The sequence below is a fragment of the Meles meles genome, chromosome 21 (assembly GCF_922984935.1).
Source record: "Meles meles chromosome 21, mMelMel3.1 paternal haplotype, whole genome shotgun sequence".
Taxonomy (NCBI): Eukaryota; Metazoa; Chordata; class Mammalia; order Carnivora; family Mustelidae; genus Meles; species Meles meles.
This window is the reverse complement of record NC_060086.1, coordinates 6400301-6417084: the sequence shown is the minus strand read 5'-3', so window position 1 is coordinate 6417084 and position 16784 is coordinate 6400301. Positions and strand designations below refer to the sequence as shown.

General features: G+C 55.9%; 1 protein-coding gene across 1 annotated transcript in view; it reads left to right on the top strand.

Annotated features, from left to right (window-relative positions):
- The window catches only part of CLIP2 (CAP-Gly domain containing linker protein 2), a 66206-nt gene extending 53269 nt beyond the window's left edge, over nucleotides 1–12937 (top strand). The window contains 7 exon segments of the mRNA XM_045994117.1: nucleotides 1969–2026; nucleotides 4058–4141; nucleotides 5250–5406; nucleotides 7192–7351; nucleotides 8616–8801; nucleotides 9077–9139; nucleotides 10995–12937. Coding sequence (XP_045850073.1) covers nucleotides 1969–2026; nucleotides 4058–4141; nucleotides 5250–5406; nucleotides 7192–7351; nucleotides 8616–8801; nucleotides 9077–9139; nucleotides 10995–11006 — 720 coding nt within the window. The 3' untranslated portion in view covers nucleotides 11007–12937.
- The last annotated feature ends 3847 nt before the right edge of the window (nucleotides 12938–16784 follow it).

Sequence of the window (16784 nt, the reverse complement as noted above, 5' to 3'; positions counted from 1 at the left end):
CCCAGCGCTGGCGGACCCCTTCTTCCCAGCCAGGCACGCGAGGCCAGAGGACCCCCCTCATCCCTCCATCGGTAGGGCAGGGTGACCGTGGGACGCGAGGTGGGCAGAGCTGACCTGGCTGGGCCTGGAGAGATGCATATGTCGGGACAGGGCACAGGGTTCCTCCCCATCCCCAGGCCCCCGCTTCTCCCAGACGTGTCCCACTCTGCGGGCTCCTGGATCTCCCCAAGGCGCCAGCACCAGGACCTCCGTGGTGCAGGGGGGGGTCCCCATCTCCTAACACGGGCGCCAACCTAGGTGACCTAAGGGCGGCCCCCTTTGCTAGTCCTACTGAGCCTGAACAACAGTCACGGCCAGAGTGTGGGGGTCTCCCGAGTAGGCAGTGGGAGGCTGGAAGGGCATAGTTCCAGAGCGGCTACAGTATCCGTTCTGGTCCGCATCTTGAAGTCCTCCAGACATCTAGCTCGTCTCCCTCCCGCTCAGCACGCTGGGGAGGCCCAGGCCTTGGGTGGTGCGGGCTGTGAGCATGCCCGCCGGGAAGGCCTTTCGGGTAGCTCTGGCCGCCAAACCCTTGTGCCGGGGCTTCTGTTGCCTTTTCTTACCTTAATCCTTGCGAGGTCAGTGTTGGCTTGTCTCACAGATGAGCAAAGCAAGCCCGAGATGGAGATGGGGTTTCCTGCCCAGCAGCGGTGGAGGTCAGGCCCAGCTCTGCTGCCGGAGGGCCGACTGAGCATGCCCAGGATGACACGGGCCAAATCCCAGATGAGGGACAGCGAGTGGCAGGATCACTGCCTTTAAACAGGCCCTGGCCTCCTTGAGCGTCCAAGTATCCTTGGGCATTTATGCTAGAGTAACTTCTAGCTGTCAGTGTTCAGGAGTTTCACAAATGGGTGCCTGTTTTGTAGCGGGACCTCTGCCTGTGTCCCACCTGGAGGCCCGTTGTGGCAGCCTTTCTGCTCCCTTCTCCTAGGGAGGGACCATTTTTAGCGAGCATTTTCCCAGGATCCTGGGCAGAGGGAAAAGGAACAGCCCCCAGAGTTGCTTGTGTGCCCGAGGCCTGGTTGGCTGCTCAGAATAGGGGCAGTCCCTTAGCAGAGGCGGTTTGGGACTGCTGTGGTTCCACAGGACGGCCCCCTTCCCCTCAGCCACAGACCTTAGGCCAAGGAGTGGACGGTGACCTCAGGAAGGCCCATCTCTTGATTTCCACACTCATGGAGCTTCAGTCTGGACCCACATGACTCCCAGATGCAGAGGTTTAAGTGCAGGGACAATTGGCTGAGACTTCAGAAGGGGCTTGGGATGTATGAACAGAAATGTGAGGGGCGGGTTGATGGAGGTGACTGCCTGTCCGGCTCTCTGCTGCCCCGCAGTGTTAGGCTGGTGAACTGCAGGCCCGAAGGACAGCCAGTGTGGGCAGAGTCTGGACACTTCTTCCGAGGAGCCACGGGCATCCTGTTGATGTTTGCCATCCGGATTTGTTTTTCTTAATGGATCTTTTCTTCTTTGGCTTCTGGGTTTATTATTAAAAAGAAGTCTTGGATGGAGAGGAAGTAGCTTTCCTTGAAGTCCCTCTGGGAGCTGCCCTGTGGCGGCTGATGCTTGTTTTATGGATGAGAAACCAAGCCGAGGATTTTGCCTCTGGATAATGATGGAAACAGATTTCCAGGACTGATCGCTGGCTGTCCCAGGGGGGGAGACATCTGTTTAACATAATAGGCGTTTGCAACAAAGGAAGGGGTGGGAAGCGTTCTCGGGGAAGCAGCACGAACAGCCTCGGGGGGCACTGGGAGCGGGAAGGGGGGTCCTCTGTTGTCGGGGGGGGGGCAGGATGGAGAACATCTGCGCTCCTTGCCCCCATACCAAGTCCCTGAGAACCAGCCTGTAGGGGGTAAGGGGTGCTGGCTCTGCTGGCGGGGGGGCGGGGGGCGGGGGGGGCTGAGCGACCCCCTTACCAGGCCCTTCTTTCAGATGATTGAGGCCAACGACATTTCAGGGGAGAGGATCAGGATGACGGAGACGATAGAGGGTGAGTGGCCGCGGGGCTGTGCGGGACCCTGGGCTTTTGGGCTTAGGAAACGCCGGGCCTTGGGCTAAACCCCCTTGTTACTTGTTTGGTTTTAACTTATTTTTTTTAATATACAAACTTCCAGTGGGTCAAATGGCAGCGTCCGGCAAAGGGTGCCCTGTCGCCTGAGTTCCCTCCCTGAAGGCACCATGTTGACCGACTTACGGTTCCTTTCCAGAGACGTTTGTGCACAGACACCTGGGTCACCCAGCCATGCCTCCCGTGCCGTTCCACCCCTTTCTCTTGTCCACTCTACAGTGCCTCTTGGAGACTGGTCCAGTCTGTTCCAGTCTCTTCCATGACGGAGAATGATCCTTTGCTTGGGCCCGGTCATGTGTTTTACCCAGTTTCCTACCATGGATTGTGGGTTGTTTCCAGTCTTTGTCGATGACAAACATTGCTTCAGTAAATTACCTTCTGCTCTTTGCGGCTCAAACAACTTCAACTCCCACCAGCTGAGGTTGAAAGTATGTTTCCTCACAAGCCTCGCCAGCAAAATATTTCATCACACTTTGTGGTCTTTGCCAGTCTGAGTGGTGAAAGATGTTACCTGATATAACTTCAGCTTGCCCTTTTCTTTCTTCATGTCCTGTGTTCTACTTGCATCTTTGGCTCATTTTTCCCTAGTAGCTTGTTGATCCTCTTGTTGATTTTTAGAAACTCTTTATATATGACATTGCAAACATTTTTTCCCCCATTTGTACTTTGTATTTTGACTTTTCTTATGGTCATTCATGCCATGCAGATTTCCTTTAAAGATTTTATTTATTTATTTGAGAGAGAGAGAGAAAGAGAGCAAGTGGAAGGGCAGAGGGGAAGGGAAGGGGACAAGCAGACTCTGTGTTCAGCAGGGAATCTGACACGGGGCTCGATCTCATGACCCAGAGATCATGACCTGAGCCAAAAATTAAGAGTCGGACAGTTAACTGACTGAGCCACCCAGACTTTATTTATGTTTTAATCCCTCTGGACTAGTCCTTCTTGCTCTGCTTTTTTTTTTTTTTAGATGCAACATTAAGACATAGCTAACTGTTCTAAGGTGAATAATTCACGGGGCATTTAGTATGTTCTGTCAGTGTTCTGTAACCGCGACCTCCATCTAGTTCCAAAACATGTTCATCTCCCCAGAAGGAAACCTCGTGCCCATCGTCAGTCCCTTCCCCGCCGGCTGCCCTCCCCGCAGCCGCTGACAAGCACCGGTCTGCTCTCTGTCTATGGATTTGCCCATTCAGGCCGTCCAGTACAGATGGCATCATGCCATAGGTGGCCTCGGACGCCTGGCCTCGTCTACTTAGCGCACTGTAAGCGAGGTTCACTTGTGTGGCACATGTCTCCACTCCGTCCCTCTTCATGCCCGAGTAATATGCCATCGTGTGCCCCCATCTTCTTCCTCCTCCCCCTGTCGAAGGAGGGCTGGTCTGTTTCTGCCTCCTGGCTCTTGGGAGTGGTGTCACGGGGAGACGCATGGCGAGTCCCTGTTCCCGTTTTCGGGGGTGTGCCCGTGTGTTCTGTGTCTTGACGCACTGAGGAAGGGTTTGCTAGAACCTCTTGGCTGGTCTTGCTTATCTTCCAAGTGATTTCAGAATCCACTAACGTAGTTCCCTAAGAGCGAAAATCTTGTCGTTATTTTTATGGGTATCCTACGTACATTTATTAACTTACGGGAACTGGATGTGTTTCTAGCACTTTCTGTAGATCGTCCTTTTGGGGACCATTCTGAGCTCTCGAACACACACAGCTGTGTAACATGGGCACCGTGACTGTCCCATTTCTCACTCAGGGAAACAGACTCCCCGAGAGTTAAATGGCCTGAGACCGCGTGGTATTGGAGGCTTCTTTGGAGTGGGTCCCCCAGCGAGAGGGCTGGTGTGGGGAAGGACGTGGACCCTGGAGGCCAAGTGTGGCCTCGTTTTTGGGTTCCTGCGGGAGGGCCACACCCTCACCCACTGCCCCTGCAACACTATGGCCCCTTGTCTCTCCTTTCTCCCCTAGGCCTGCAGGACAAGCTGAACAAGAGGGACAAAGAGGTGACAGCCTTGATGTCCCAGACCGAGATGCTCAGGACCCAAGTAAGTGGTAAGTCTCCCTCCCGCAGGGCCGATGCGGGGGGCTTTCACGGGGGCCTCGAGCCAGTGGGGCGTGGGCTGGGTTGGCTTCTGGGTCCAGGCGCCCTCTCCCACTCTGCCTTGAGAGGGCGATGTGGGCCAGTCCCCCTGCTCGGACTCCCGAGAGAGTCTAGAGAGTGGAGGAGTGTGGCCCCCACATCATCTGGGAGATGACCCGGGACCCCTGCTGCCTTCTTCCCGTGTTCTGTGTTCTCTGTGTTCTGAAGTTGCATCAGCTTTCTCTCTCCTCTTGACTTCTTTTTAAATTTGAGAGAGAGCGCACCAGCAGGGGGTGCGGCAGAGGCAGAGGGAGAGCGGGCTCCCCACTGATCGATGCGGGGCTCGATCCCAGGACCACAGGATCATGACCTGAGCCCAAGGCAGACACTTAACCGACTGAGCTGCTCGGGCGCCCCATCTCTCGTCTGGACTTTAACGTTGCTCATGCAGATAGAGTGTATGGGCCCATGGCTCCTTTCTAGATGAATATAGGCCTTCGGACTTGGGGGGCAGGGAGGCTGCTGGCCACAGCAGGGGACACAAGGACAGAAGGGGAGCCTGGAGAGAGGCACGGGTCTGGACTTTGTGATTCTGAGAACTGGCCGTGCTTCTTGTCCTCCAGAATGCTGGTGTTGATGTCCCTGGGACAGCCCCCGTCCCGCGACATGGTCCCCACCCTCACTTCTGTCCAGTTCCCATCACACTCACGTGGCCTCAGTGGTCCCCGCAAAGGGCAGTTAACCTCAGACTTCTCCAAGGCTAAGGGGAGGATTTAGCCTTCCCTTGTCCGGGTCGCAGTGTCGACGCCCAGGGCCTGTCTCGGGAGGGGTGGCCTGCTTCTCCCCACACCAAAGGGCCTGTGTGGCTGAACTTGGGGTTGTGGCCTGCTCTGTGTGGCTGTTCCCTCGGCCCCTTGCTGGCTCACCAGGACAAGAAAGACCCGCTCTGGAGTGCGTCACTCTGGCCCCCTGTGAAAACCAGCTCCCTGCCCGGGACTTGGCTCCCCGACCCCCGGCGGAGACAGATTCCCATGGGAGAGCCTGACCCTCTCTCTGCTTTCCCTGCCGCCTGACCCTTAGCCCTGGAGACAAAGTGCAAGTCGGGAGAGAAGAAGGTGGACGCCCTCCAGAAGGAGAAGCGGCGCTTGGAGGCGGAGCTGGAGGCCGTGTCCCGAAAGACGCACGACGCCTCGGGCCAGCTGGTCCTCATCAGCCAGGAGCTGCTCCGGAAGGAGCGGTGAGTCCGCCGCGGCGGTCCTGACCCTGACCCTGACCCCACTCCACCGGACGTTAGCCAGTCTTCTCCGGAGGCAGGGCAGGGGTGGGGCGGGTGAGACCGGTGCCTGGCATCACGGGCGATCGCCAGCCTCTGCTCCGATGAAACCTCAGAATCCTTCTCAACACAGACCTCCACGCAGAGCCTGCAGGCAACTCTGGTGGTTCCCAGACTTCTTGGTCTCTGGGATCCCTTTAAACTCTTAACAAGGACGGAGGATTCCCAAAGAGCTTTTGTTTATTCTGTAATTACCGTATCATCTATTAAAACAGAAGTTTAGAAATCTTTCTAAATCCACTTAAAAATTATAACAAGCCAGTTGCATCACATGTAAATAATATTGCTTTTGATAAAAAGTAACCGTTTTTCTGGGGCGCCTGGGTGGCTCAGTTGTCGGGCGTCTGCCTTTGGCTCAGGTCGTAATCCCGGGGTCCTGGGTTTGAGCCCCGCGTCGGGCGCCCTGCTCAGCGGGAAGCCTGCTTCTCCCTCTCCTCCTCTCCTTGCTTTTGTCTCTCTAGCTGTCTCTCTCTGCAAATAAATAAATAAAATCTTTTAAATAAATAAATAAATAAATTTTTTAAAAAAGTAACCGTTTTCTTTTTTTTTTTCTTTAAAGATTTTATTTATTTATTTGACAGAGAGAGAGATCACAAGTAGGCAGAGAGGTAGGCAGAGAGGCAGGCAGAGAGATAGGAGGAAGCAGGCTCCCTGCTGAGCAGAGAGCCCGATGCGGGGCTCGATCCCAGGACCCTGAGATCATGACCTGAGCCGAAGGCAGTGGCTTAATCCACTGAGCCACCCAGGCGCCCCAAAAAGTAACCATTTTCTAAAACAAAAATTGTTTTAGGAAAAGAGTGGCATCGTGTTACGTTTTTGCAAATTTTCTGGGTCTTGGATTTCGCAGAAGACAGCCGGATTCTCGTATCTTCTTCTGCTTTCCGTCTTTGCAATTGTTATTTTGAAGGATGTTGTGAAAATCTGACCTTATGTAGATAATGCAGTTGGAAAAGGGAGAGGAGTGTTTTAATATCTTTTCCGGAGTATTATTAATATACCACGTGGGTGCGCCTGGCCGGCTCAGTCGGGAGAGCATGAGATTCTCGATCTCGGGGTCGTGAGTTCGAGCCCCACGTTGGATGTGGAGGTTACTTAAAAATTAAGTCTCTAAAAAGCAAATTAAAAAATAGAAAGTCTCGCCACATGAGCTCTCTTGGATGAATGTTTTGTTTTATTTAAACTTTTAAAAATATTTTTATTTTTATATATTTTTTAAAGATTTTATTTACTTATTTGAGAGAGAGAGGGCATGAGCAGGGAGAAGGAGCAGAGGCAGAGGGAGAAGCAGACTCCCCACTGAGCAGAGAGCCCAATGTGGGACTCAATCCCGGGACCCTAGGATCATGACCTGAGCAGAAGGCAGACGCTTAACCGACTGAGCCACCCAGGCGCCCCTGTTTTATTTAATTTTTAATCAAACAGATATTCTGTTCTCCTTTTTTAAAACTTGAAGAACATTCTAGAAAAGGCCCAGTCCTCTTGACCATCCATCCCATCCCCAAGTCCTGGCCCCTCTCGGGCTGCCACTGAACGGTTTCACGGCAGCCCCTCCTGGCCCAGGCGCTGTCCGCACAGCCATTGCCCTCCCTTAGCGTGGCCAGCCCACAGGCAGCTGGTAGGTCGCGGGGTGTGGGAGCCGAGGGCCAGGGCTGACTGGCTTTCCTGTGCCCGCCCGCCGGATCCCGCCAGGAGCCTGAATGAACTTCGAGTGTTGCTACTGGAGGCCAATCGCCACTCCCCGGGTCCCGAGAGGGACCTGAGCCGCGAGGTCCACAAGGCCGAGTGGAGGATCAAGGAGCAGAAACTCAAGGACGACATCCGGGGCCTGCGAGAAAAGCTGACCGGGCTGGTGCGTGGGCAAGGGGAAGCCTGGGGACAGGGGCATGCCGCGGTGGGCGGAGGCTGGCGATGTCCTGGAGCCACCCCAGGGACAGCCAAGTCACAGGGAGGGTTGGAGAGGCCCTAGAATCACAGACAGGGTCAGCGGCGTAGCTGGTGGAAGGGCCATGGGCGACCCCTTTGCAGACACCGTGGCTGGCCGTGTGGCAGTCTGGGTCACGCAGTGCGAGGGAAGGCTTCTGAAGACCCCAAGCTGTCCAGAGCTAGGATGGCGCCTGCGGGGTGGTGAGCTCCCCATCGGGGGAAGTAATCAGCCAGAAACCAGCTCCTAACTCAGGGGTTTTGCCACGGGGATTCACACACCGTCTCAGGAAGGAGATGGGACCTATCCGAGCTCTTTCTAACCCCGAGCTGCTGGGAGCTAAGACTCCTCCATCAGGAGCAGGAACCTGCCCGAGCTGAGTCCCCAGACGTGGGGCTTGGAGTAGGTGGGCCATGCTGGGAACACAGGACAGAATTGTCCCCACCGGTCCCCCATGGCCAGCTATGGAGCCTCGTCAGTCCCAGGGTTTGGACAGGACAGGTTCTGGGAAGACAGGCCGGCTGCCGTGGGATGCGGCTCCGAAGCCCCCCGTGCCCTCCCACTCAGCTGCACGGGTTCAGCCATTGGAGGAGATGAAAGAAGGGAGGCCTCGCCTGCAGGGCAGAGGAACAGGACCTGCCCGCAGCTGGGGGGCCCACGGGGTCAAGGGGCCAGGGGCTCACTCACTGCACACCCTTCCAATCTGGCAGGCCTAGCCCGCAGGCAGGACTCCAGGGCCCTTGGCTCTGCATCCGGGCATAACTCGGGAGAAGCCAAGGCCCTGGGGCCCGTGGAGACTTCAAAATTTTGATTCCCCGAGGCTTTCCCAGAGCCTCGAGGAGGGCGCAGTCCTGTTCTGGCTCATCTCCATGGGGCACAGACTGGTCGAGTTTCTCTGGGGAACCCGCCCAGGGCAGCCTCTCCTGTGTCCCCCTGCGCTGTGCCCAGTGCCGCAGGAGAACTAGGGAAGGGCTCGGTGGTTAGAAAGTCCCCGCGGTGAGGGAGGTTTGAGTGGAGGATCAGAGCGGAGCAGAAGGATCTAGAAGCACCCGGCCCAGGGGCAGCGTGATACAGGTTTGTGCAGGAGCGAGGAGGCTGGCAGGCGCGTCCTCTCCCAGCACACACGTGCACACGTGCAGACGCGCGCGCACAGGCTCACACGCGTGCTCTCCGTCTCCCCTGCTGCGTGCAGGACAAAGAGAAGTCCCTGGCGGACCAGCGGCGCTACTCCCTCATTGACCCGTCCTCGGCGCCCGAGCTCCAGCGGCTGCAGCACCAGCTCATGAGCACGGAAGACGCGCTGCGGGACGCCCTGGACCAGGCTCAGCAGGTGGAGAAGCTCATGGAGGCCATGAGGAGCTGCCCGGAGAAGTCCCAGGTGAGCCCCGGGCCGGGCCTGGGCAGACCACATGGCCCCGTCCTGGGAACCCTGGTCTGTGAGCGGGGAGACTCAGCCCTGTCCTCCGGGAGTCCCAGCCCGAGGGAGTACGCGCTTGATCCTGGGGAGCTCAGACTCAGCTGGGGTCGCATCCTTGCCCTGAAACCCCCCACCCCCGCCACTTTCTGAAGAGCCGCTGGTGGCCTCTAGTGGTCGCACCAGGAACTGCCGCCTGGTGACCCTCACTCAGCCCCCGCCGGGGACTCTCTTCACAGGCCGTCAGCAATTCCAGTTCTGCAAATGGCATCCACCAGCAAGACAAGGGCCACAAACAAGAGGTAAGGGACGCCCTGGCCCCCGGGGGACCCCCTGCCACACCCACGGCCCTCCCACATGGGCTGACTTCTCAGGAGAAAAAAAACCCCGAAAAGCCACCCCAATTACAAAGGTGCCTGGTGCTAGAGTCTCCCCAGGCAGGACGGTCACTCTCCATCCGGCCGTCATCCGCTCCTGTTGCCTTCTGTTTTTCCAAACGCTGACGTAGTAAAAGTTCTCCGTGCCTACTGGGAAACCTCTGGGGGGAAAAAAAACAAAACAAAATAGAACGTACTCTTAGAGATGACCTAGGTTGACAACTTTTAGATGGTCTCTTTCTGGAACTTTCCTCTGTGTGTGTGTGTGTGTGTGTGTGTGCGTGTGTGTGTACATGTACAGAATTCTTATTATTTGCTGATTCCTTATTTGCAAACCGACCTACTTCATGAAATTCGTGACCCCAAAATCAGCACTCGCGGCCCTTTTAGGTCATTCTCGGGCACGTGCAGAGTGGAGAGAAGTTCGAGTCACCCGCTGCGCACGGTCCCAGCAGAGGCTGCCCAGGGCGATGCTCACTGCCGGTTCCAGCTCTGAGTCAATAACCGTCCTTTCCACGCTCCGTTTGGTGCCGTGTTTCTCCCATTTTCATGCTTTTTCTTGGTGATCTTGCTGTTCAGAATGGCCGCGGGGGCTCCCGGCTGGTTCAGTTGGAAGAGCGTATGACTCGTGATCTCAGGGTTGTGAGTTCAAGCCCCAGGTTGGGTGTCGCTGGGGCCTGGATCCCAGGACCCCCAGGATCACGACCTGAGCCAAAGTCAGACGCTTACCCGACTGAGCCACCCAGGTGCTCCCACCCTCCTTTTTTTTTTAAGCGAAGTGTCCTCATTTGGGGTTTGGCTGATGGTTCCTTGTGATTCGAGCCAGGTTACGCATCTCAGGCTAGAATACATCCTCAGCGTGGTGTCCTCTGGGCCTCCCAGCTGGCCAGGCATGGCGTCCACCTGCCTTTCCCTCCGACGGGAATTTAGATCACCGGGTTGAGGCACTGTCTGATTTCTCCGCTGTACAGTTACTGGATTTTTCTAACCGGCGGTCTAGGGAGAGAGATTTCATGATCACATACACTCCCTGCGCCTTCCCGGAACACCCCCCGGGTTGAGCGTGTGTTGCTGGCTCTTGGCTGAGCAGTGTTCACTGGGGTGACTGCTCCGTAGCGCCCCTGACAGCCTGTGGCAGAGTAGGGAGCGTACTCCACGGTCAAGTTTCCCTCCCGGTTTGTCACTGAGTATTTTATTTTATTTTATTATTACTCTCAGTGTATGTGCTGCCGAAGCGAGCACTATTTTATTATTATTCCTAAAAGATGGTATTTATTTGTCAGAGAGAGTGCGAGAGAGCACAAGCAGGGGGAGCAGCAGAGGGAGAGGAAGGAGGAGACTCCCCGCTGAGCAGAGAGCCCGATGCGGGGCTCCATCCCAGGACCCTGGGATCATGACCTGAGCCGAAGGCAGAGGCCTAACCGACTGAGCCACCCAGGCGCCCTGTTGTTTTTTTTTTAAGTAGGCCCCACCCCCAGTGAGGAGCCCCAGGCAGGGCTTGAACTCATGACCCTGAGATCAAGACCTGAGCTGAGATCAAGAGTCGGGTGTTCCCCGTGCCTGGGAGGCTCAGTGAACGTGCAGGGGCGAGGCTGAGCAGGGGAAGGAACTCTCCTCTTTCATCTTGGGGCCGCGGAGCCCCCCAGCCACTGTGTCGTCCAGAGATGGGAGAACCTGGGACGCAGAATCCACCCGGGCGAGGCCTGTGAGGGAGGGGCGGAGAGCGAGATGGGGCGGGTTCGGTTCCGACACCTGCTGATCAGGCCCTTGCTCTCTCCAGGAGAAGCACTGACCCCGAGGGACCCGGTGGAGCGGCCCGGTCCACACCACAGCCCCTGCAGCCTGCCCCGGCGGCGCCCCCTCCAGGCAGGGGCCAGGACTGTCACTTTGGAGACAACAGTGTTTGTAACAATACCGTGCCCACTGCCTCGGACAATCCCCCATCCCCGACCCCCCCTGCGGGACCAGGAGGCTTCCTCAAGCACGACCTCCCACAGAGAGCGGTACAGTCCCGGCCTGGCCTGCGGGATCGGCCTGGACAGCCTGGATGCCCAGCAGTTTCTGGAATTTGTTTGGGGGAGGCTGAGGTGATCTGGCCAGGCCCTCCCTCACCCCCCAGGAGTCTCCCTGAGCACCATCTTGGCACCCCGGGCGTGTCCCTCCCCTCCCCTTCTCTTCCTTCTCCCGGGTTCCCCTGACACCCCAGAGAGCCATTGTCCCGGGAAAGGGTCAGAGGAGGCCCCACAAGGCACCAAGGAGGGCAGTCCGGTCCTCGGGAGCCAGGTGGGGACGCCCTTTTCTGCCGCCCCCAGGCTTCTTGTCCCCACAAACAGTGGTACAAGCGCCCTTCAGCCCCTCTGCCGAGCTCGGCCCAAGTTCAAGGTGTTGTGGGGACAAGGTCCTCCCCTCCCCACCCCCAACACTAGCTCATACGCGTAGCTCCAAGCTGCTGGCCAGACGGTCACCACCAAGGCCAGGAGCCACAGTATTAGGAAAGTTTGGAAGCCCCTCTCCTCATCCCCCCTCACGGACCTGGGTGCGAGCTGGGGCAGCAGGGCCACAGGAGAGCCCAGACCCGGGGCTCTGGGCACATTCTGACTGTCCCGGGGTGGACTAGCTGTTCCAGAACTGGGCCTCTCCCCGCAGACACACTCACGCAGGCGCTGACCCAGACACGCGCCGACCCTGGCCTGCACACCGGGGGGTCTCGCACGCATGTGCAGCCGTGTACGCGGGGCACTTGCCATCCGAAGGTGCCCGCACTGCGGTGCTGGGGTCGAACCCCTGGCCTGGCAGGGCTGTGCCTGGACACACCGTACACGGTTCTGCAGCCGCGCTGTGTGCGTGTACACCCGGTTGCACGTGGGTGAGTGTTCAGGGACGTGCGTGCCGGGCACATTCGTCGGAGGGCACGCCTGCACCTGCTCCGAGCTCTGGAAGCCCTGTCCCCGCAGCCAAGAAAAGAGCCCAAGAGCCGTTGGAGAGAAGAAAGATCTAACCGCCTCTCTCCGATGCCCGGCGAGCCGGTCTGGGTTGCTCCAGGCCCGTGGGTGGTGGGAAAAGTCAGTAGAAAAACCTCTTGAGCTGGAGGGCCCGTAGGTTACTGCCTTGTGCCTCAGTGTCCCCGCAGCGGGCTTTCCTCCACCTCCCCCAGCTCAGGGAGCGTTTTCTTTCACTCTGGGGCCCTCCCCTCCCAGGAGCTCAAGGGGGAAGCCTGACGGCCCATCGAGGTGTACCTGCAGCGCACCAGGACGGGTATGCAGTCTGTGCCCTGAGAGCAGCCCAGGGGGCCCCCATTCTTGCCTAAATGCAGCCCATCCTTGGGGCGGGGGGGCGGATAGCCAGATTGTTCCGTCGGCCCGCCACCTCCCCCTTGGCTTCTGGTAGCTCTCGCATGCGGTTTTATTAACAGTCTAGAAGCGACGCTTTAGTGGCCTAACCCGGAGTTAACTACTACTCTTCCCAGCAAAATCCGGCAGCTCGCCCCGCCTGCAGAAGGCACCGATTAGTCTACTAACAGCCAAAGGCCCACACCAGGCCCCCAGGGCGCCTGGCAGGTGGCAAGAAGCCCTTTGCCTGTGAGCACCTCCCCCTGACCAGTGTGGGTTCAGCCTGTGCCCCATCCCCAAGCCCTCCCCCAACCCTTGTCCTCCCCGAAGTGGAATTGTTGAAGTGTGGCGAGTCCGTGCTCAAGACAATAAAGCTTGTGACTGACGTCCAGGACCCTTGTCTGCTTTTCTTGGCGTGCCCACTGGGGCATGCCAGGAGTGGGTGTCAGTCCTGCTCGTTGCCGGCTAATTCTTACTCAGTTGTGAAGGGCTGATGAGGGCTTCACAGGGCCTGGCTTGAAGAGACCCAGAAGACTAGGACCGGGGCTCATCCAAGGAACAGGAACCGAGCAGGGACCGTCCGAGGACCAGAGACAGCGGGCAGAGGGGGGCAGGCTGGGCAAGGCTGCCAGAAGAGGGCTAGGGGTTTGGACTTGACTCTGTTAGAAGAAGGAGGGGGCCCACACGAAGAAAATGAAACATCTCCCTGATGTGCAGAATAACTAAAACGAGTTCAGTGAGTTTTGCGGGAACACTTGGAACCTCAGGGAGGGAATTCTATCCCCTGCAGCCAGCTCCCTCGAGATCAAATGAACAGTAAGGGTTTGCAAGCTCTGTGGTCATCTTACAGGCTTTGCATTTGACATTGCTGTCCTGGGAGACCATCAAGGCTCTCGGGGTTAACAGCTGAATGCATCTGGGAGCTTCGTGCTGGCTCCCAGGTACTGTGTCGGCAGAGGAGGCAGTGGGGACCATGCGTGGGTGAAGGGTTTAGGGAAGGGGGGCCGTGGGCACAGGTGGGCTAAGAGAGCCCACGGGGGACTCTAGGAGCCACTGTTACCCCAAAGGAGCAGAGCAAAGGCGCTGTGCCTGGGACTGGAGCTGTCTGGAGAACCTTACTCCAGGCGGAAAGGATCTGGGAGACAATGACCCCGGCTTTCCTGCCCTCCTCCAGCTGCCCCTTCCTGAGGTTGAACCCAACCCGGAGCCCAGGCCGGCATCCCTGGGCACACCCAGCCCAGACAGAGGGTCAGCAGAATGGGGCTGGGGTGGGAATAAATCACAAGCTATGTGCAGTGTCCATGAAAAGACGGTTCTGAACAGGTGCCTGGGTGGCTCAGTGGGTTAAGCCTCTGCCTTTGGCTCAGGTCATGATCTCAGGGTCCTGGGATCGAGCCCCACGTCGGGCTGTCTGCTCAGCGGGGAATCTGCTTCCTCTCCCACTCCCCCTGCTTGTGTTCTCTCTCTCTCCGTCAAATAAATAAATAAAATCTAAAAATAAAACACAACCCCTTTTAATGTTTTGGGTGTTTGGAATATTTCATCGTAAGTTTCTGTTTTTCTTTGCTGCTGAGGCGTAATTTACATGCGGTAAAATGCCCAGATCTTCAATGCATTTTGTGTACGTCATCACCGCTCAGGTCAAAATACAGGACATTCCCAAATCCAGGCAGGCCCTGCTGGGCCTCTTCTCAGCCCAGGCTCACCCCCCACACACACCCAAGAAACCACCCAGGTTTCTACCTTTGTCCTCACCGATGAGCTTTCTTATCCACTTTCCGGGCTCTGGAAGGTTTTTTTTTTGGCTCTCAGGAACACTTGTGAATTTCACTCCTTTTTTGTGCGTTGCAGTATCCTGGTTTTTTTGTTTTGTTTTGTTTTGCAAAATCCGTTCTTATTGCTAGCTAAATCTGCCATTGCATCAATGTACCACAATGTACTTAACCCACCCTGCTCTTTTTTCTTAATATTTATTATTATTATTTTTAATTGAGATACAGTGGGCACATAGCACTGTATTTATTTATTATCGTGATTTGTTTGTATATGTATCGGGAAGTGATCTCCAGGATAACTTTAGTTAACATGGGGTCACCACACAGTTACAAATGTTTTTCTCTTGTGATGCGAACTTTCAAGATCTACCCTCCTAGCAGCTTTGAAATAGAGAACACAGTGATACCGAGTGTAGCTCTCCATGCTGCACACGGTATCCCCAAGACTTACTTATTTTTTTTAAGGTTTTTTCATTTATTTATTTGACAGATCACAAGTAGGCAGAGAGGCAGGCAGAGAGAGGAGGAAGCAGACTCCCGGCTGAGCAGAGCCCGATGTTGGGGCTCGATCCCAGGACCCTAAGATCACGACCTGAGCCAAAGGCAGAGGCTTTAACCCACTGAGCCACCCAGGCGCCCCTTATTTACATTATAAATGGACGTCTGTGCCTTTTGACCCCCTTCACACATTTCTCCGACCTTCCCCAACCGCCCCTCAACCCCCGTCTCTGGCAACCACCCAGCTGTTCTCTGTACCTATGAGGGGTTTCTTTAAAAAATTTAAAAAAATTTTTTTTAATTTTTTAAAAAAAATTTTTAAAAAATTAAAAAATCTTTAAAAAACGTATTCTGCACGTAAGTGAGATCATACAGCAGTTGCCTTTATCCTGTCTTCTCGGGATGCACAGGCGGGTTGAGGAATGAATGCTCTGCCCACGACAACGCGTGAAGAAGCATTGCTGAGAAAAGGGGAAGGACAGACAACCCGACGCCAGGGTCTGGGAGGTCTGTCCCCATTGACTCACCCCCTGCATCCCTGCCTCAGGCCTCGGGGAGCTGCATGGGGGGCCGGGGGGTGTGGGTTGGCACAACGGCGACCCCGCAGCAGGCCGAGCAGAGCCCCACACTGAGGGTCCCACTGCGGACGCGGCCCCCATCCACAGTCTCCAGCTGGGAATCCAGATGGGACCAAACCAGTGCACAAAGAGAGAGCCCTCCTTCTGTCCGTCTGCACTTTCCAGACCACAGGGTCAGGAAAGACAAAGGGATACACTCACCAGCATAGAACCTAGCACCGAGCAGCTGTTGCGAGAGTCCAGGCATAAACGCAAACCTCTGAAGGAGGTTAAAGTGTCTGACCCCTGGCTTCGGCTCAGGTCATGATCTCAGGGCCATGAGTTCAAGTCCCACCTCCGACGTGGCAGTCTGCTTAAGATTTCTCCCTCTGCCCCTCCCTATCCCCCTCTCTCTCTCTCTGAATAAATAAATAAATAAAATAGAAAAGATCAAGGAAAACACTTAAATCAGTAGTTAAAAATATTAAAAAAAAAAAAAGAAAAGAAAAAGAAAAAGAAGGCCCACAGGGGAGCTTACATTTGCCAAACCCCCCAAGTCACGCCCGGCATAGCACTCAGTAAATGTTTGCTAGATAAACGAGCGACAAAAAGAATAAGAAGAAGGGCTGGTACATGTCTACTTGGGTTCCTAAAGAAAACAGAATTGTGGAGAGGCATGATTTATCTTAATTTTTTTTTTAGTAGTCTTGACGCCGAGTGTGGGGCTTGAACTCGTGACCCCGAGATCAGTAGTCATCTGCTTCTCCCCCCACTGCGCCAGCCAGGCGCCTGGCAGGAGGCATTATCCAAAGAAACAGCTGAGAAATTTCCAGAATCGATGAAAGATAAGCACGTGAGATACCAAGTCTCCCGAGCAGAATGCCCGAGACCCAGAGCCAGGCAGCACTCCCAGGATATGATCCCGACTTAATTTTCGTCTCCCCGTTTGTCACGGAACCTCTTCAACCCTCCACGAAAGCTGGGGCACCCCCTTCCCCCGAGGGGCTCTCGCTGGTAAGAGAGTTCCAAGGTCACTTTGATTACAAACACAATCTCGAGTCAGAACTTAAAATGTTGGGCCCCGTCTACAGTGTCCCCCAACTTCAAGGACAGCAGAAGTACTCCCTGGGGTCGTCGTCTTCTTCTTCTTCTTCTTCTTTTTAAGATTTTATTTATTCATTTGAGAGAGAAAGTGAGAGAGAGAGAGCACAGAAGTAAAGAGAGGGGCAGAGGGAGAGAGAAAAGCAAGCTCTTCTCAGAGCAGGGAGTCTGACGCCGGGCTCCATCCCAGGACCCTGAGATCATGACGTGAGCCGAGAGCAGGTACCACCTAGGCACCCCGCCCCTTTTATATTCCTGATGGCGCGTGAGTCACCTAACAGTGTCTTAGAGCTCACAGGGCTCCGCATTT